The 20,307-nt window shown below is 57.7% G+C and overlaps 1 protein-coding gene across 1 annotated transcript; it reads right to left on the reverse strand.

Moving 5' to 3' along the window:
• Nucleotides 1-1,495: 1,495 nt before the first annotated feature.
• On the reverse strand, nt 1,496-20,091 carry WNT2B (Wnt family member 2B). Its single transcript, XM_054804073.1, has 5 exons — nt 19,365-20,091; nt 6,140-6,360; nt 4,211-4,488; nt 3,543-3,807; nt 1,496-2,500 (listed from the first exon to the last, which is right to left on the reverse strand). The coding sequence occupies exons 1-5, from the start codon at nt 19,526-19,528 to the stop codon at nt 2,271-2,273; spliced, it is 1,158 nt and encodes a 385-aa protein (XP_054660048.1). The 5' UTR covers nt 19,529-20,091; the 3' UTR covers nt 1,496-2,270.
• Between the last annotated feature and the right edge of the window lie 216 nt (nt 20,092-20,307).

Raw genomic sequence — 20,307 nt, forward strand, 5'->3', positions numbered from 1 at the left:
GAACGGCTCGAGGTGAGACCCGGAGCCTCCCAGGTAAACACTGGCTTGAGTGCAAGTTCTGCAAGAGCGAAAGGTGCTGCTCTTGTGCTCAGTCGCTCCGGGACTCAAAAGGGAGATGGTTTAATTCTACAAGAAACAGGTTAGGCAGCGGGAGGTGGGATTCCTGTAACTGTTTTAAGAGCTCTGTTGCAATGTCACCTTTTTGCTCGTCCGTGGCCCTGCAGCAGTTCTGCTGAAGGTCCTTTTTTTGCATGAGCAATCTTGGTGGTCTGGCATGGAGTAAGGTGCTCTAATCTGGCCCATGGCAGACTTTAAATTCTTTGAGCAGTTCCCATCAAAGCAGTTTTCAAAGTGGTTTTCTCTCACCACTTAAACTAATATTTCCTAGGGCCATTGGGTAAAATCCCCGTTCAGAGATGCTCTTTGTGCAGTAGCCGATGGGTGGCTTAGGACCAGAATAATCTTCTTTGCCTTAATCCCATCCTGCTACTTTGACCTTCCTTCAGACACCGCCGCTCAGCTCCCTCTGCCCACACATCTCGCTGCTGCTGGGAGAAAACCCTGACCTCTCGCAGAGCTTCGACAGCCCCTCCAGCACCAGCAGCAGTGTGAAAGCAGACCCCAGTTAAAAGCATTTACAGGTGAACATTACTGTTGACTTCTCCTTTCCTGTTGTTGTAAGCTTATAGCTTTCATGAAAACTTGCTTTGAGTGTGTGGAACATCCTTACCTGCCCATCAGCACCATGATGATCAACAGTAGGAAAACTAACAATGTTTTTCCTGGGTCAGGGAGAAAGCACAGCCTGCCCAGGGCAATGGGCAGCCGAGCTCTGGGAGGGAGGTGTCGAAGCACCCATCAGCTTCAGCATATGCTCAAGAATTGCAAGGATGAAGATAATGAATTTTTTTTTTGTTTTTTCACTTGGGTCAATTTAGTTTGCAGGTTCAACCATCTTACTTGTACATTGAGTGTGTTTGCGTGGATTGGTACCTTTTGACCGGCGTCTGTAGAATGTCTGTACATGAAATAAAGCATCTTTGTAATCATTGCTTGCCCAGGTTGGGGGGGGAAAAGAATTGATGAAATTTCTAGAGATGAGAGGGACTGATCTCTGTACTGTATCTACTGGCAGCTCTGCAGCTGCCCCTCTCATTAGCTTCAATTTTAGTTGATAGTTTAAATTTTGGGGGTTTGGTTTGGTTTTATGGGAAAGGTTTGGAAGCTAACCTAGCATCTCCTGCTTGACCCAGCACTCTGTCATTACATGTCCTGGAGCGTGTGCCGCTGCTGAAGGATTCCCCTGGGCTTTGCACGCTGGATGCCACGGCTCTGCTTTCTCGGAAACAACGGCTATTTCCCAGGGCAGGGAGGTCTGTGCTTTAGGACCGCAGGAGCTGCAGGGAAGCAGGTAGAAGAAATGCTGTGGGCTGATTCCCGCTCGGGGGGAAGTGCCCAACTGGATGTGTAGGAATTCAAAAAGCAAAGAACAGCATTTTCTGATACAGGTTTATAATGAATTTTGACTTAAAATAATAAGCAGTATACACAACATACAAGTGAGTTTTACAGAGACGCCGTTGTATCTGTTGACTTCAGAACCTACCAGTAAGTTCACAGATTATTATTTTTTTTTCTTTTTTTGCTTTCTCTAGCCCTCTGTGCCTGCCAGCATCTAGGGGCGGCCCTTGTCTTTGTGCAGTCATTCAGGTTTCAGTTCCAATTTACAGCTCCGCCGGGGGTGGGTGCCGGCTCTGCTCGAGGGAAACGCGGGGATCATGGAACTGTCTTACGGATTCGCAACACCCTGCCTCTGGCCTCGCAAAAAGGTAAAAGCAAGAATGCTTTCTGCAAGAGTGGATTACTCTGAACTAGTGTTTTTTCGCTGGTGAAATTTTACTGCAACGTAAATTCTCTGGGGAGGTGCAGGTTTCCTCAGCCATCGCATCCCGACGATCGGTCCTCCAAGTCCGTATGGGTTGCACCGTCCCTTTGCAAAGAGACCAACGGGCAACAGCAGTTTCACAGTTTAAGCAAGGATTGCGGACTCCTCCTAGGTAGGGGATTAGTTTTGCTGAGCAAATAGAAGGGTCCACAGTACCTCCTGGGAAATGTAGTCCTTTCTTTAGTGCTTTGCAGAATTAATTAAATAAAAGCCATGCAGTTGAACTACAGCTCCCAGAGTTCCGTGGCCCACAGGGCACAGGGTTTAAAAAAATTGCAAGGGGGGGTCGCAGTGGATTCTTCCCTCTGTGCTCCCGTCCGTCTCCTCAGGTCTGGTCCAACCACTCGGCCCGTTTCGGTGCTTTACACGTGTGCACGTCCACAGTGTCCTCGCACTCCTTGCAGCGCACAGCGCAGCACCAGTGGAACTTGCACTCGCACTTGGTGATGCGAGTGACGCGCGTGGTGTCGTACCCCCGCCCGCAGCACATCACCTCGCAGCCGTCCGTCCCGCGCGACATCTTGTTGCACACGCGACCGGCCGTGCCCAGGGAGCCTGGAGAAGGAAGCGAGAGCGGGTCAGGGTGTTCCTTCTCCATCTTATTCAAATGCTTCCTCCACCCCCTGCCCCACAGTGTTAGCAGCGGGCAAGATTTGGTATCTACCACCCGCAACGGAGACCTCGGAAACATGAAAAGTCATCGTTTCTGTCGCAGCACGCGCCGCAGCATGGTGTCACAGCGTGGCCTCCGGAGGCCGGGCACAGGCGGGGGAAAGAGGTTGCGGAGCCTGGGCTTGCTCTGGTAAGGGCACGGGTTGCGGCGTGGGCAGCAACCAGGGACGCAGCTTTGGGGACCCTCTGCGTGGCCCCTTCCCCGCCCCCGCTGCTGCCACGAGCGCGAGAGCAGGGGGGACGGGGACGGGCTCTGCGCAGCCCCTCTGTGCCCGGGGTCCTGGGGGCAGTGCGTGCCTGCCGAGCCGGCTCGGAGCGGGCGATTGCAGCTGGTAAAAGCAGAAATGTCCCCTCCGCTCGGGCGGAGGGCTCACTGCAGGGCAGCAGGAGCACGGGCTGCCTTCCTCACCGAGCCCCCACGGCTACTGCGGAGCCCCAACCCAGGGATGCTGCAGACTGGGAAACCATTGATCTTCCCTGCAGGAGCCGAGCAGCTCTGATGCCGCCTTCCCCGCTCTCATCCCAGCCTTGGGCCGTGTTCAGAGGAGAAGCCAGCAGCCTGCTGCACGAAACGGGCTCTTTATTGTCTGTTTAAGGGAGCTTTGCTCTGCAGGAGAAAGGCTCTGAGGAAACGCTGTGCTCATTACAAGGGGCCTGATGGGTTTGGAGTTTTGGTGTAAAGTCTGGGGGTTTGGACAAACCCAGTCCTGTCGGTGCAGGCGTGAGGTGCTGTGGGGACCCAGGGCTCCAGCGAGCACCAACACCCACTGAGGGCCTGGGTGACCCCCCCCCCCCCCATGGTGTGACCCCCCTGCCGGGGCCTGAGGTTTGGTGGGGGAGCTGGTGTCCTAAAGCAGCCCTGCCAGCCTGTCAGGAGGGGGGGGCAGAGCTGCTTTTGGGCAATGGCTGGAGCTGTGGTTTTTACCTGCTGACTTGTCCATCACGCAGTAATCAGGTGAGTTCTCAAAATACACCAGATCTGTTTTTGTGGGCTTCCTGAAGTTCTTGTTGGCCACTGTGAAGCCAGTGCCGTCCTGGTTCATCGTCACCTGGATGGCCCCGTTGTATTTCTTCCTTAGGTAATCCCCCGTTTTCCGAAAATCTGACATTGCCAGCCAACAAGTCCTTAGTGTGCAGGAGCCACTGACCCCGTGGCATTTGCACTCCAGCTTCAGGAAACGCTTCACAGCCTGCGGGAAGAGGATTGCCGTGAGGATCGGCGGTCACCCTGGGCATCAGGCATCGTCCCTGGGTCTGCTCGTCCCTGGTGCAGCTTATCAGCCCTCGCCTGTGCGGGATCGGGCTCCTAACGGGAGAGGGATGATGCGTACAGAGGACCATTCCCATGGTCACTGATGCCAGCATCAGCAAGGACACGTCCTGGGGCAAAGGTATGTGGGGTCCTGCCATCCCCACGGGGGCTGTTCCCCGGGCAGAGCGTGCAGGGGGGCACCGAGAAGGCAGGGCAGTGTCCTGCCCCCATATGCAGCAGGACTTGCCTGCCGTGGACACCCAGGGTCCCGCTCCCCTGCCTGGAGGTCTTGGTGGGACAGCTGGCCGGGCACAGGGCTCGGCTGCGGGGGCTGCACTCACCATCCTCCCGCAGCGGTTGTTGTGCAGGTTCATCAGCGCCCGGGCATCCTTCACTTTCTTCTCCTTGGCGTCCACGAAGGCTTTGGCAAACCGGATCCCGTAGTTGATGTTGTCGCTGCAGCCGCCCCAGTCGAACTCCCCGCGCTCGTCCTTGGAGCGGCCCCTCTTGAGCGGGTCGCAGCTGCAGGCCTTCAGGTCCCCTTGGCTGCACGCCCGCGTGATGGCGTAGACCACTCCAGCCGAGGAGATGGCGTAGACGAAGGCGGCCTCCCTGCTGCCTGCCACGGGAAGAGAAACGGGGATGGGGAGTGAGCGTGCCGGGCGCCCGCAGCCCACCAAGGAGCGGGGCATGGTGCGGCGGCACCTTTGCGGCTGGAAGGGAAACTGTCCGGCACATGGGTAAATCAAGTCCGGTCATCCCTGCTGGCCACCGAGTTTGGCCTCGGCTTCCCTGGCACTTTTCAGACTAAGGGGAATTTCGTGCTGAACTCAGGGCTCAGCAGCTCGGGGGGTTGGGCTGCTCTCAGGGCTGCCCGACTGCTCCCCCTCGCTGACCCACGGCTCAGGGGCTGTGCGGTGCCCATCGGTGCTGAGGCTGCAGGACCAGCCAGCGCCCTCCAGCCAGGGCTGCCTCCCTCCCGGGGCGATGCTGAGTGCGGGAGCTGGCGGCAGCTCCAGCCAGGCTCTGCTTTCCCCACGCAGCACAGCGTGCCGCCTGCTATTTTATGTCTCTGGTTCAAGTTCACAGCTGTTTTTATAATGCTGTAAAAGAAACTGCAAATCAAAACCATGTTCGTCTTCATTTTGAGAGCCTTTGAAAGCAACTTCAAAGGCAGCAGAGCTCTCTTTGGGCCTCGCAGAATGGGGCTGTGGCGAGGAGCTTTCACCATTCCCTGTCCTTTGCCAGGAGAGGATGCGTGCGGGAGTAAAGGTGCCATCGTGGGGATGGAGAAGCTGAGACCGGGCAGGCTGCAGCATGGCAGGGTGAGTGCTGTGTCCCAGCGCTTACAGCCCCCTTCCCTCCAGCCAGCTCCTCTCCAGGGGTCTGGCTTGCAGGCTCTGCTGCTCGTCCATCCCGCCGGGCAGCTGCCCCATCCCCCCGCCAGCTGGGAGCAAGCCCCCCGTTCCCCGGCTCCCTCCGCGGGCGCTCACATGTCCTCCATATGAGCTGCTCCCGGCGAGTGGAAAGGCTCTTCCCAGCCGCCTTTGATTTGGAGGCTGCACGGCTGGATGCACCCCAGCACGTCACATCACAGGGCGCAGCAGCATCTGTCCCGCAGCGCTGCTGCGTGGGCCGGGGCTCACGCCGGCTCCTGGGGTCCGCTCGCTGCCGGAGCCCTCCCGAAGGGCAGCTGGAGCCCAGGATGCTGCTCCTGCTCTGGAAACGCCCCTGTTCCCATCACACCTTTCCTCTTGGATCCTTAGGCACGTCCCTGCTTGTGTCGTATCCGTCCCTCACCTGGAGCAGGCAGGGTCTGTGCCCAGCCATTGGTGCAGGGCTGGCGGCTGCCCCGCAGCCGTGGTCCTCCTCCACCTTGGAGCGCGAAGCGAGGACTGGAGCCGTGGCTCTGCCTTGCCTCCCTTGCCATGCAAGGGAACAGCCAGTTCCCACGTGAACTGCTGAGTCCTGGCCAACCCTGCTCTCCAAATATTTATATATCCCATTACTGTTTACATATGAGCCTGTTCTCTGGAGGTGTCTCCTCCTTCCCCCTTCTCCCCCAATGCTCCCCCTGCTCCATCTCATCTGGTGCAGCTATTTCAAACGCAGTGCTCTGCTCCCATTACTGCTTGATTAATTTACGGGGAAAGGCAAAGCTCTCCTAAGGGAGTAATCCAAGCCACCGGGCACGGCAGCCCAGCGAGAGGAGAGACTCTCCCAGGGAGATAAGGCACACGGCGGTGGGAAGGGGACAGGACAGAACCTACTTCGCAGCATGACCCGGCCGAAGACAGTGTGGTCCCGGTCCAGGGTGCTGCAGTTCCAGCGGTGGTGCCGAAACTGGTGCTGGCACTCCCGGATCCACTCCTTGGCTCCCTCCCCGACGGATTGCATGATGTCGGGGTACCTCTGGCACAGCTGCCGCTGCTTGTTCACCAGCCCGGGGATGTTATCGCAGATCACCCTCGCGCCCAGCGCCCCGATGTACCTGCGAGAGAGAACGGTGCCGTGTTACCACGCTGCCCGCAGCGGGGGAAGGTGCAGGGCTCTGGCTCCCGGGTCCTCACCCTGCTGGTGAGGTCCTGAACCCACCTTTCCCTCTTTTCTTTCTAGCTGCGTCACCTAGGCTCTGCCAAGGAGTCTCCCCGCAGCCGTGCCCTCCTTGCAGCATCCCCTTGGTGTGGGCGAGCCGGGGGGTGGGTGCTGTGTCCCAGCGCATCCCAGTGCCGTGGTTCAGACAAGCGGGATGCAGGGACAGGGCACTGCTGAGCCATCACAGCCGCTGGGCTTTGGCCTTTGTGTTTAACAAATTAATCCCGAGCTGCACCGGCGTGGGGCAGGCGATGGTCTGATCTGTGCGCACGTCGCTGCGGCAGGGAGCAGGGCGCCCTGTGGAGCCCGTCTCCCCCGGGAGACAGCCGGCTATGGGTGCTGCAAGTCGTGGGGCCCGCGCCCCTGGGAGCCTGGGCTCTCTGGGAGCTCCTGGGGCGCAGCGGAGGAACTTGCTGATGTGCAAAACCTCCCTCCCACCCTCTTCCCTACATCCCAGCCCTGCTCTGCAGCCTGGCCCTGCTGAGCGAGACCAGCACAGCTGGCGCTGGCTCTGCAATGCCTCCTGCCTGCACGCTGGCTGGGGCACGCTGTGGGAACAAGGGTCCGTGGCACAGGCACCCGCACGATGCTCGGGTCAGGCAGAAAGAGAAGCAGGCTTCGTCTCTTGTTGCTGCAGTCCTCGTTCACACTGTTATCCCCTGGCTATCTAGTCCTCTCTGTGCATCTCTTGCTCTGGTGAACATTTACGATCACGCCCTGAAGCAGGAGAACTACGCTGTGTCTCCTGTCCTGCCTGTACCCTGCCTTCATCCCGGTCCCCTCCCTGCAGCAGCAGGGAGAGGGCGGGAGCTCGGAGCAGAAAGACAATGCGCAAACAACAGTCTGGTGGAGCTTGGCTGAGCCCCACGGGCAGCTTTCCACGGACACGGGGGAGGGACCCCGAGCTCTGCCCCGCAGCCTCGTACCAGCCCCGACAATGGCGGCAACGTGGAATTTTCCATCCCGGTCAGCCCCTGCCTGCGCAGCCCGCTCATCCCAGCCAGGCAGCGGCTGCTTGTGCCGGAGGATGATGTTTGCCACAGAGCGCGGAGCTGTGATTCTGGCTGGAAGGGATGAGGTTTGGGTGGGATTCAAATTTCTCAAACCCCCCCCCCAGACTGGAAGTAAGAACCTTGCTTTAATAATATTAAAAAGCAATAAGCTTGGGCAGTATTTCATTGTCTGTCTTTGGCCATGTTCTATCACTTCTATCAGCCCCAGCGAGAACTCGCAGGCTCAGGAAAGCCCTGCGAGCACAGAAAGCAATGGGATCCGTTCCCTTTTTTAAAATATTTTGTTTAAACACTGGCAGAAGCACAAGGTCATCCCAGGCTGGAGCTGAGGATAATAAACCCGGCTCCCCATGGCTTTGTAAGCCCTGACTGCGAGGGCCAGCGAGCATTATTTTCACAGGCTTGGTCGTCAGCCTTTCATCCTGCAGCAGGGGAACAAGGGAGATGGTGGAAGCTGTTTAGGAAAGACAAACCCACAGGAGCTCATCGAGCAATGCCGACCGCAGGTGTTTAATTGCCTCGGTCGTGCTGGGCTGCAAGAACGGCCGGTTCCTTCCCGTGGTGAGCCCGGTACAGCGGAGGAGCATCCCACCAGCTGGATGATGGCACTGGCCAGCGGTCTCGAGTGGGGCTGCAGAGATCCCGTGGGGAAGCGTGGCCAAGTACCCTGGCCCTGAATTCATTCTGCCCAGCCTGCCTGGTCCCAGCAAGGATGGGGACGGCTCACGTGTCCCTGCCCGCGCTGCCAAGAGCTGGGACGAGGCTGCGGGGAGGCAGCGGCGTTGCAGGATGGAGGTTGCAGCAGTAGCCAAAGCTCCCCTTCGCTGAAGATGCTGGGAAAGATGGAAAAGGTAAAATGTTCCCCCTCGCCGGGGACCCCATCCCCTGTCCGCCTCTGCCGAGCCGTGGCACTGGTGTCTGTCTGGTGGGCTGTAAGCAGGGCTTTGGGGAGAGGCGCTGGCAGAGGAGCCGCCGGCAGATAAAGCACTGACTAACACCATCCCCTGGGAGACTGAGATCAAGGAAAACCCTCCAGACAAGATAAACACCAGGCACTCCCTTTTTCACACTGCGAGCTAATTACTTCTCGTTAATTCTCCTGCCAAATACCCAGATCAGAGCAAACATTATCAGCAGGAGAAAGTGGAAGGAGAGCAGGGTGAAGGGCACCGAGGGAGCACCTCGCTGTGCAGCATCCCAGACCCCCGCCGGGGTCGGTGGCTGCATCTCCCTCCGCTTGTGGCTGCAAACAAGCAGCGTGTTTGCTGCGGTACCTACAGGCCTCCATCGGAGATTATGTACCAAAATTAATCCCACGATTGCTGTGGTGTTGGAAAATGGCATGGCACAACAAGGGGGAAAATTCCTCGTGTGTCTTGGAAAGGCTGCGGTTTTCTCAACGAGACCGAGATCTTCCATTTCGTGAGAAATGCTCCAGTTGGGTTCAGTAATTCTGAAATGGAGCGAGACAGGGAACATCAGAAAATTCTGCCAAGCAGAATTTTGGGAGGGAAAAAACCCAAACATTTGTTTTGGATTGATTAAAGCATCCCTTCCGATTTTATTTCTAAAAATCTATGACATTTTAAAAACACTGAAATAGGAAAGACAATGGATGTTCCCGAGTTGCCTTATCAGAACTTCATTTTTAAAAAAAATGAAGTTGGCCTTTGTGTTTTTGTGAAGTTGTGCTGGAAGTGGCAAATTCCTGTGAAATGCTGTACTCTTGGGGAATCTGCATTTTTACAGCAGAAAAAAACAACCAAGCCCTGAGTTCAGAAAAGTCTGTGAGAGGGAACTGCTCCTGATGCTGGGCCTGGACTTCTGCAGGGTCAGGAGGAGAGAGGCAGGAGCAGCCTGCAGCGAGGAGGAGCTGGGACGAGTTAGTAACTACGTGCGTGTGAGGATAATAATCCCCCGCCCCATCAAATGGGGTTCCATGGGATGCTGCCTCCTGCAAGGTCCTCACACAGGGTCCGTGAAGCCCCCGCATCACGTCCCTGCTACGGGCAGAGCTGTTTGCTCGGCTCCGGCAGAGCTGGCACCAATCCCTCCGCCAGCCTTTGCCTGCGTGACGCTGCAGCGTTTACTCCTCGCAGCTCGGCGTGCGATCCCAAGCTTGCTGTATTTCCCATTTGCTCCCGGAGTTCAGCTGCCAGGAGGCGGGTGCGAGCCGTGGCGCCGCGGGAAACGCTGTGCTACCGCGGGTGGCCCTGGACCTCTGCCTCCCACCTTCCCTTCCCCGTTCCCTACGAGGAGCAAGTTGTACAACCCCAGCAGAGACCAGAGTCTTCACGTAACGAAGGCAAGGAAGTGCTTTCAGAGCCTGCGAGGCACAGGAGGTAGAGCGCTCCTCGCTCCCTGCCAGCCTTCCCTCCTCTCTGCAAGCGATCTGCTGCACGGACGCATCCTCCGGTGCAGCTGAAGCGAGCTCTTTCTCAACAGCCCGCGAGCGCCGGCCGCTCCGATGCACTGGGGGGAACAGGAGACAACTGTCACATGTTGGCTCCCAGTTGTTTTTCTTGTTCTAAGAGTCTGCTGACTTCGACTCTTGTAAACATGGAGAAACCTAAATTGCTTCTAAGATAAACATGCAAATCAGAGGCAGACGCATCTATTTACTTGGCAGCATGCGTTCTGTGCTAACCCCCTTCCCAGGCTTGCCTCTGTGCTGTATGTGTCCCGCTCCCGTGCTTCCCACAAGGGCCCGCCCGGCTTCCCGAAGGACTCGCAGACTCCTCAGGGTGCTCTCCAGAACCGTGTGGCCCATGTCACGTCTCTACCCCCAGCTCAGACCGCTCTGGTGAAAGTCTGAACGGCTCAGAGCTTTCCTATCCATGGCTGCTCTCCTCCCTGTACGTGCAGCTCCGTGCGGGTTAGGAGGGGATCCCTGCAGTTGCAAGTGGGGTGCGAGTTCCTGGGATCCGCTGCATCTTGTCCCGAGGATCAGATCCCAGCATACGTCGCTCCTTCTCCACCTTCACCGTGCTTGGGAATCTTTTCCTGCATCAATAAACCGCGCTTTCGGCACTGACATAGCGTGTGCAGCTTCCCAGTTGCTGAGCTCTTTCACAGGAAAGACCAAAAGGCTCAGGAAAAGCACCGTACCCCAGGTGTGGGTCAGGAGCATGGCCAGAGTCTAAGGCACCTTAGCAACAGGCAGATGGGGACTTTGGAGAAAGGCGACCTCTCCGGCAGCCTGGGCCAGCCTGCCCCACTGCGTCAGCGTAAGCCCGGCCAGGTGAGCAACCCGGCTGTGCGGGTGCTGAGGGCTTCCTCCAGCTCCCAGGAGCACCAGGCTGCGTTCACGGGGCCTCGGGGGCTGCTCTGCAAAACCCCCGGTCAGAGGAACCGTAACCCTCAAGACCAAAGCAGGAGGATGCTGCAAAGGGGAATTCAATTTCCCTTTCGTTATAGACAAACAGCCCCCTGCAATACAGACCTGGGGCACCTCCAGACTTCTTTCTTTTTTTTTTCTTTTTTTTTTTCTCTTTTTTTTTTCTTTTTTTTTTTGTAACTCAGAGTTGTTGGCAGTAGTTTTGTTTAATTGCTAAAACTCTACTGGCTGACCCAGTGGTTTGTGGGGTCAGCTCTCCAGTCCCGAAGAGGCAATGGCAGCGAAGCCCCTTTCTGCACCCAACTCCGGCCGTCACCTCTGAAGCGGCATTTCTCCGGGGAGTCGGTACGCCAGCCTGGCGAAGCTCTGCTCCTCGTATCTCATCAGGAGGTATCGGGTGGAAAACGTCTCTTGGAAAATGAGGTTTTGAGGAGAGGAAAGCATTTAATGGGAATGGGTAAAATTAAGTGGAATCTGAACTTGGTCGTTTGTCGCTCTTCTGTAATGCCAAGGTGTTCTAGAGAAATGTTAGTGCGCTAATCCAGCTTCTAATGACATTTATACTAGGCACACTGCTGTATCTAATATTTTATTTTACACCATTTCATATGGCATTGGAAAACCTATTTGAGCATTACTTTCCTTCAAAAGGGAAGTTTTTGGAGTTGCCATTCTCAGGCAAATCTCAAAATCTTAATTTTTCATGCTCTGCTTTAGAATGAAATCAGCTGCTGAAACGTTGGACATTCCCACAGCGGGGTAATTGGGGTTGCTCCAGCTGGGGCTGCCGCTGCGGCACGTGGCGAGCCGAGGCGCGAGGCTTCGTCGTTGTCACTTGTTAATGCAAAGAGAGTTAATGGCTGAAAAACGATGGCAGGTTAACAGTTCTCTCTTCCCGAGGATCCCCCAAACACTTTGCAAACTGTTTGTAACTCCTTGTTCGGTGGCAGTGCAGCTGGGGGGGGATGCAGCACCTGGGGGGGCAAGAGGTGCTCCGGCCAGACACAGCACCGTGAACCCTGTCAGCGCGATGGCTTTGAACTCATCGAGAGATGCTCCTCCGACCTGAAGCCGGGTCTCAGCACAGGCAGCAGGCTCGGCTCTGATACCCTAGAACAGCTTTTCAGCTTATTTGCCTTTCCTGACAGCTCCTCTCCCCATGAAGTGCAGGGTGCTCTCAGCTGGGTTAAGACAGTTGGGACAGCTGAAATCCCCGGGTGCCCAGCCACGTCAGCCGCTCCCGGGGGGCCCTGCCAGCCTCTCCCTTGTGTTTCTGGCAGTAAAGGGACGCAGGCGGCATCGCACTGTGTGGTGATGTACACAGCAGCACTCGGGGGCTCAGAACTTGACCGAACAAGTTGTTAAAACAACAACAGCACCAACAAAACAAAAAAAGCAAGCAAGCAAGAAAAGCGCCAAGGTGTTCTTCCTGGCCACGTTCAGCATGCCTTTCGACTCGCTGTCCGCTGATGGCCATCGACTGCCTGTCACATGCAGCTCCCCCACCTAATACGAGTCAGGCAAATACCCTCAGCACCGTTTGGAAGCTGAGCCTCGAGCCCCTCCACAGCTCCGTTCGGTGCCACCAGACACCCCTGAGCCGAGCTGTAACTGGGGCTCAGTCCTGGCTCGGGACGTTCCCCTTGGCACTGGTTCTGCTCTCGCCCCCGAGCGTGCCGTGCCACGGCCAACCATGAACGCTGCCTGCTCCCGAAACCGGCCCTGGCAGGGGTTGCGTGGCACTGGTTTAGGCTCCGCCATCACTTAGGGCATTGGGAGTTTCTCTAGGTCTTTCTGCAAACCAAGTGCTGTGAAACCACCAGAGTTGCCCTTGTCCATGCCCAGGTGAAGCATGGCCCGGCTGTGCCTCTTCCAACTCGACGTGTGCCCAAGCACTGTGCCCGTGAGGACATCCCCAGCCTCTTCTCCTGGATCAGCGCGGGAAGACAGCAGCTGCCCGAGCCCTGGTCCCCGTCTCCTCTGGTGGGAGATGCTGAGCCTCTTGTGCAATCCAGCCCGCGGGCTGGGGCCAGGAGCTTGCTTTGCATAGAGCAGCGTCGCTGCTGACTTCTGCTCCAAGAGCTCTGCTGCTGAGGCTGAGATGAGATGAGAGCGCGGTCTGGCTTCTTGGTGGTATCAGAGGCTTTCGTGGAGTCCTTCCCTGGGAAAACTGATTCATCTCCCCATTGCTCTCGTAACCACTTTGATAGTCCTGAAAGATCAACTTGGGAGCCAAACTATCTTGGCTTCTGTTCTCTTCCCATCCCATTGAGTCGAAATGAAATCTGTATTTTGGTGGGAGGCTGGAAAGCCCTAGGCAGCTATTGGAGACACCTCGTTCAGATAGGATCAAATCCAACATCCCTGCCTCTTTGCCTGATAAAGAGCAAATTCCAACGTGCCTGGCAGCATTTCACCTCCTCAAGTTCTTTGCATACTTCCCAAGGATGCTGCGCTTTCCTTCCTCTGCTCTCCTTGGCTGTGGGCAGACAATTTATCGCCAACTGCAAAGCACTTCGGGTTGCAAGGTGCTATAGACATTTGAGATATTATTTTATTATTATAAACCCAGAGTATTTTATTAAGCCCCACTGGGAACGGGGCCATCCTGGCCTGCTGGAATTGTTAACGCCTTGGAATGATTAATAGTCCTAATTTCCTCACTTAGAGCCACTACTCTGTATGTTGAGAGTGTTAGTCTCACTTGAATAATTTTTAATATCATAATGCTGAGCCACTACCAGTGCCATTCAAGGTACGTTATTTTTAATTTTCTGCACTGGGATCTTTCTGTTTCTTGCGTGCACCCTTTCTCCGGTTGTGTGCCCTTGGTTCCTTGTCGGAATCCCCTCTCTGCGGTTTTCCTGCATCCCTGTGCAGTCGGTGGGATGTGGTTTCTGCGGGAAGGACTGCAACGTCCGGAAAACGCCGCGGTGCCGGGGAGCTGGACCCGAACGAGCTCCCTGCCCTGCGCAGGTCAGCGCTGCCCGGCCGCCCCCTCGGCTGCCGGGGGAGGGTTTGCCGTTGCATCTTGTACCTAGAGTGAGCTGGAAATCGAGGGCTGTTCTGCTTGCTGCGGTGTAAAGGCGAGATGTGGTGTGTGCAGGATATCTGTCGGGTGAGCAGCAAAGCCCCCGAGTGCTCGGGCCGCTGCAGAGCCAGAGGAGGGGTGAAGGTGGGAGGTTATAAAAGCACAGGGAGACGCTCAGCAGAGTTCGGTGCCTTCTGCAATAGCAGCCAAAATCTCTCCCAGTGCAGGGTGAAAGCTATTCCTCCGATGCATTGTTGGTGATGTATGAATACAATACAAATCGCTCATCAAAAATATGCTTTATCCTTAAGTATCTTTTTTTTTTTTTTTCCCCCCTCCCAAAAATCTCAAAACGCTTTGCTAAGAGGTGGGGAGGTAAGACAGTCTCTGGGGGTAAAGCAGGACGGATGATCTTCTCTTGTCCGTGGCATATCTTGTGTGCTGGGGGCGAGCTGCTGGGAGCAGGGGCTGTTTCCACACAGATCTCACGGTGGGCTGCAGGCACTGCTGAAATCAGTATTAGTAATAGTAAAAGCTAATGAGTCTGGAAGAGCAGAAGGATTTTTTTCTTCTGCATTTCTTTGTAAGAAAGATTTCCTATAGGTGAAAGTGACCCTAATGAAAAATGAACTAAGAAACACAATTAGGATTATTATAATGGTGCAGAGTGACTGAGAGAACCCATCTGTTCAATACACCCCAACCAAGAACACCAGGGCTGCTGCAAAGGCCACAGGGTTCATTCTCCATCAGTCTGACGTTACTTTAAAACTTATTTTTCAAAACGCGGCTGCTTGGACAGCCGGAGCTGTGGAGCGCCTCAGGATAAAGACTTCCTGGTCGCTGACCTTCTGCTTTTATTGCCATGCAAAGCGCTCTGCAACAACAAACGTACAGCCGGTGCAACCTCCCCGCAGATTCCCCCGTGCCTGGAACACTGCCGCGCTGCATGTCGTCTCCCCTTTGAGATGGCAAATCCCCCCCCGGTACCTCGCCTGCGACAGCCCTGGGGCCGAGACCGGGCGGACGAGGAGCTGCTCTGCAGCGGGAGCACGGCACAGGAGGGAAACGCAGGATGGCATCGGGAGCTACGGACACGCAGCCCTCGGAGCTGCCGCGTGAGCTGCCAGACCCTCTGCTAGCAGAGCCCTCCTGGGGGTGCTGGGGGTCTGTCCTTCTGCACCGCCAGGGAGGGGAGCCAGCGACACCCCTGCACGCCCCAAAGGGTTACACCGACTGGCTGCGGAGTTCCTCCACGCAGCTGTCTTTCCCTTGGCTTAATTTCAAACATTCCTATTGATGCTATTTCCCCTCCCACACACCTCAGCGCGATGCCTGTTGTGGCTCGATTTTTCCATCGCTCTTTGTGCCCATCCAACTGCACCTGGGCCAGGACCCAGCACTGGTGTCACGACGGAAACGCGCGGCAAACCCCGGGGCGGCACGGCCGTGGGAGCACTGCTCCGTCCTGCCCGTCGCGGTGGGAACGTCCCCTTGTGCACCTGCAGTGGGGGTGTCCCTGCCAAGCCCTCGGGAAGGGCCTGACACCAGCTCCGGGGGCTGCTCGAGCACGGAGAGCGCGACGGGCGCTCCCGCTTCATCGTTTGCCCTTGGTGCGTTTTCCCTGCTCGTGAACACAGACCGCCCTTCCCTGGCCAAGGAAGGGAGCTGGAGCACAGCGGCTAGAGCATCCCTAAGGGTGCCTGCCCGGCATCGTGCCCCGGGGTGCAGCGGCTCCCCCAGGAGCCCCCGTAACCCGCCGATGCCTTGAGGAGCCCCACGTGGCCATCGGGCTCCTGCACGCTCCCCGACCCGCGCCCAAGCTTGCGTTAGTCTTCCTTCCACAGATTTGTTTTATCTCTTTGGGAGCCTGATGCCTCCCATCTGTTCCAATGCCAGATGAAATTAAATATTTGTAGTTTCCAAGGGCTGTGGTTAGCAATACACGAGTTAGCTAACGAGGATTTGGTGCGCCTGGGGGCTGGGGGGGTTCACGTGGGCTTGCAGGCAAGCGGGTACGTGTGAGGGTGGGGTGCAGGGGGGTGTGTGCATACGGCTTTGTGTACATTTTTCTTTAACCAAACCTTCCATTTCAAATGGCTTTCCACACCAGAGCAGCTAGCGGGGCTCTCAATAGCGAGTAAACTCTACTTAGTTATTTACACCAAGTTTGTTTATTGCACAGTTTATGTTTATAAGCAACGTTGGTCTAATCTTCCAAATCTTTCAGAAGGAATTTCAGAGGCCACTTTTGGGGCCCGCCGTCCTCTCGCAGCACGCGCGGGGCGCAGCCCTGCCAGGCGGGCGCCCGCCCGGGAGAGCCGCCGTCCCCGGGACGCTGTTCTCCCTACCCGAGTGCGCTCGAGTGTAAACGGGATTTAGGGATTTTCCCGTTGCATTCCTTCTTAATTTCCATCTGTGTTTCAGCTGGTATTTTGTTGCTAAGTAACACTTTACAGTTTGGGAGCATTTCTGCATGGATGCTGCTCCCTGTTAGTCACGGCGGCCTCGGAGCCCGGGCAGCGCCGCACCGGCCCGAGCCCGTCCCCTCTGCCCGCACAAACACTGTTCGTGGCACTACGTGCTCCGAGCACACGCACACGCACCCACGGACACTTTCTTGAGCGCCAAAGTTCACCAATTCCTGGCGTTTTTGTCAGGCGGCGCGGGCCGTGCCTGACGTCACTGAAAATTAATAATTTGCAGTTGTTTAGAAGAAACATTTGGTTGATATTTCCTTTCCATGTACTGTGATCAGAACTGACCCAGTTTTTTCTATTAATCTACTTTAAAAATTGACTCTGAAAATGAGAAGCATTTCCTCTATTTCCACAAGTTTATTGTGTGTGAATCCCTAGAAGAATTTGGCAATAATAATAAAAATAAGGAATGATGATGCACCACCGAATGCATTTACTGTAATATCAGTAGTGCTAAAGATGTACTTGGAAACCTATGTAAATCACTGAATAACTTTTTCCCAAACCACAGCCGGTTGAAACCATTTTCAGTAAAACACAATTTCATCTAAACATGCTATTTTATCAGAACTGACACGTCCAGCAGAACGGCGCTCGCTTCAATGAAGGCTTTTCTTAGGAATGTTCTGGTCTACAGAAGAGAAAGTACAACTGAAAATGTGAACTTTGGAGTTTAAAAAAAAAAAAATAAAAAAAAATTAGAAACCGAACACGTTAAAGTCACGTACTTAAGGTCCCTGAGATCAATTCTTCTCGCCAAAAACGTTCAAAGGGATCGTGCCTGGCTGCGCCCCGGCTGAGGAGCCAGCTGGCTGCGCGGGGGAGCTGCCCCAGCCACCCCGGGGACTGCCCCTGCTCTTTCTCCCTCGAACGAGAAGCTGCCAGCCAGGGAGTCGCTCTGCAAGCTGAGAACACAAACTGCTGCGGGAGCTAAATCTAGCTTCCTCCAAATAAGCCACAGCTACCGAGGCTTAAAACGTGGCTGGTTTTCCTCTCGCTTGTTGGGAAGAGATACGCCTTTGGAATTAAGGCAGACACCGCGGTGGAGTCATGGTGGGGAGAAGTGGGGTACAACAGCAAGAAAAATAGGTGTTTTTCACACTCCCCCTAAAGAAGGGGTTTTCACCCTTCAGCCAGCATCCAAGTGAGTTACCAGAACTGCCCAGCTCTGAGCCGTGACTACTCCATACCTTGTCTTTTTCCAGCTACTTTACCCCATGCACCCGCTCCGCTCTAACGAGCCTCCCCTTCTCTTGCCTCCTCGATAATGAAGTGAAATAATCTAACTTCTCCTCTGCCCTAAGACTCTTCTTTCCTTCCTCGGCTTTTAGCGTATCAGCAACATCACCTTCCGCACAGATGCTGTCCTGTCTTCGCCTGCCCTGATGGGTGGGGGCAGATCTGGCGGCTGGAAGCCAGGCCAGCGCTTGTATCAACCTGATACTCGCCGATGGTGACTCATTTTCTCGCCCAGTGATTTCAGTTCCCTGTGGGCTGATCAGGCTGCAGGAGATCTCCGCGTATGGTCGGGAACGGCATTGGTTTTTGCTAGTTTGCATTATACGTGCCCCCCCCACCCCCGAAGCCCGTGCTGCCCTCCGGAAGAACCTGCTCCTCACACGATCCGCCTGGTTGCAACCCGCTGCCGGAGCAGCACGTCCCCCTGAGCTCCCTGCTCCCTCCCTGCCCCACAGCTTTCCCGTTCACCTTCTTCACCCTGGAATCGCTCTTCCAGGGATGCCAGCGTGGCCACGACTGCCACATGCCCAGACGTGCTCCCAAACACTAGGAATACTTGTGTTATCGGCATGACTATCAAGTGATCCCAGGCCCTCGCAATGTGCTCCACGGTAGTGTAGGAATTCCAGAAACCACCGTTCTCCTGCAGCGTCAGATGGGTTGAATTTGATTAAGTTCTGCTTCACCCACTAATGAAGATGAGACTGCCATGGAAAACAATGTTTTCCACAAGATTAGAGAGGACTTTTATAGGGTGGGGGACACTTACAACTTTTCTGCAGCAAACTATTTTTTTCTCCAGTGTTACAGAACTACTGAGGCAGCATGGGGTCGCTTGGAAAACTTCGGTCCTTGTTTTCCTCATTACTCTCATTCTGCATACATGAATTTTCATTGTTACAGGAATCGGGACAGGAGGAGATTAATTTCTAGAAGGCTGCTATTTTCTATGGCATCACTTCTAGCCTCATCTTACCCAAATGGGGGAGAACAGCAACTTGCTAGCTTGTGAGAAGTCACAACACAAGTGCGCGGGGCAACACCGCAGCCCGTGGGGATCCGGGAGCTCCAGCGTGATCTCAGGGTTGCAGAGGGTGAATCAGGGGAGCTGCTCGCTGCTGCCGCTTCCCAGGTCTAAACCGTACCGAGGGGCTAATCCTGCTCCCTGCGCTGCCCCGGGAGGGATGGCTTTCAGGGGGGTCACGGCGTGTGGGGCTCGGCGCCCCGGCAGATGCGGCGGGACCCGGGGGGGGGGGGGGTCTCCCGGTTCCGGGGGCAAACGGGCGGTTACGGCGCTTTCGGGGCGCGGGGTGCCCGGGGAGCCCCGCGGTGGCCGCGCCCTGCGGAAAGCCCCGGTACCGGCCCTGCAGCAGGTTGGGGCCGCGGGCAGTTCCCCCGCCGCCGCTCCGGCCGCTGCCCGCCGCGCCTCCCCGGGAGCCCGGGCCGGAGCCGCGCAGGTGGAGGCGGGGGGAGCCCCGAGCCCGTCCTGCCGCGGGGGCTCCCAGCAGGAACCGGGACCCGCGACGCGCCCGGCGGTGCGGGGGGAGCCGGGAGCCCGCGCAGCCCCGGCCGGTCCCCGCCGGCTCCCGCTGCCCCGCGTGGGGCTCCCACGGCCGCACGTCGGGCTCCGGGCTCCGGCACGGCGGGGCTCGCTGCGCTCCCGCCGCCGTTGCCCCAGCCCCCGGCCGTGCATCCCCCTCCATCCCCATCCCCATCCCGCCGCCGGCCGAGCCCCGCGCAAGCTCCCGCCGGCGGCAGCCCGGGGACCGTCGGGGCGGCGGACCCGTCGCGGGGACTCACCACCACGAGGAGTCGGCGCGGGGCGTCAGGGCGAGCAGGAGGAGGACGAGGGGCAGGCAAAGCCGCGGGGCCGCGCCCGCCGTCCGAGGGAAGGCTCCGCACTCCGCACGCCCGGGGGCCAAGGCAATCCCAGGAGACGCTTCCAGGCGGTTTGGGCTGAGCATATCTCTCCGGGGCGGGGTCCAGACGGAGAAATGACCGGGGAGGGGGGTCCTGCCCGCGCTCCCCTCGGGGGCACTGCCCGTCACGGCCCCGCGGCGCGGCTGCCGGCTCCGCGCTGCTGAGCGAGCCCCGGCTGGGCCCCCGCTCCCAGGCGCATGCTGCTGCGCGGGGGGCGGCAGGGCAGGGCCGGGCCGGGCCGGGCCGGGCCGGGGGAGGGGGGGGGGGGGGGGGCGGCGGGGCTCCCCGAGGGGTCCCGGGCCGGAGCGCTCAGCGGGGCCGGCGCCCCCCGAGCGGCGCGGGGCGGGCGGCGGGGCCGGGCCGGGCCATGGAGGTCCTTGCGCGGAGGGCGAGGACGCACTGGGGATGGGAGCGCGGGGGCCGTGGCCAAATATTGACAGCGCCCGCCGTGCTCCGGGCTCTCATTGGGCAGAGTCAGAGGCGCGGAGCCGCCGCTCCGGCCGGACCGACCCCCACCTCCCCAAGGGCACGTCGGACAGCCCCCTCCGGGCTCCTGCCCACCGCCGGCGGGGCTGCCCCCGCCGCCGCGCACCGCGGCCGCTCCCACCGCCGCGCCCGCACCCGCGGGGACGCGGCGCCGCCGGCCGCGGCCGCCCCGTCGGGCTCCGCCCGGGGAAGGGGCGCAGCGGCGCGGCGGGATGCTCGGGGCCGGGGCCGGCGGCGGCTCCTCCCGCGCTCGCCCCCGCCAGGTGTCACTGCAGGGTGGGAAACCGCCGGCCGCGCTGCGCGGGGCTCCGCGCCGTGCCCACCCGCGTCCGCGGCT

Source organism: Grus americana, chromosome 25, assembly GCF_028858705.1.
Source record: "Grus americana isolate bGruAme1 chromosome 25, bGruAme1.mat, whole genome shotgun sequence".
Taxonomy (NCBI): domain Eukaryota; kingdom Metazoa; phylum Chordata; class Aves; order Gruiformes; family Gruidae; genus Grus; species Grus americana.

Coding starts and splice junctions, on each gene's coding strand:
- WNT2B (XM_054804073.1), bottom strand. CDS start 19,528: ATGCTCAGCCCAAACCGCCTGGAAGCGTCTCCTGGGATTGCCTTGGCC. Junction 6,361..19,364: donor CGCGCCGACTCCTCGTGGTG/GTGAGTCCCCGC, acceptor TCTCTCTCGCAG/GTACATCGGGGCGCTGGGCG. Junction 3,808..4,210: donor ACAACCGCTGCGGGAGGATG/GTGAGTGCAGCC, acceptor CTCTTCCCGCAG/GCTGTGAAGCGTTTCCTGAA.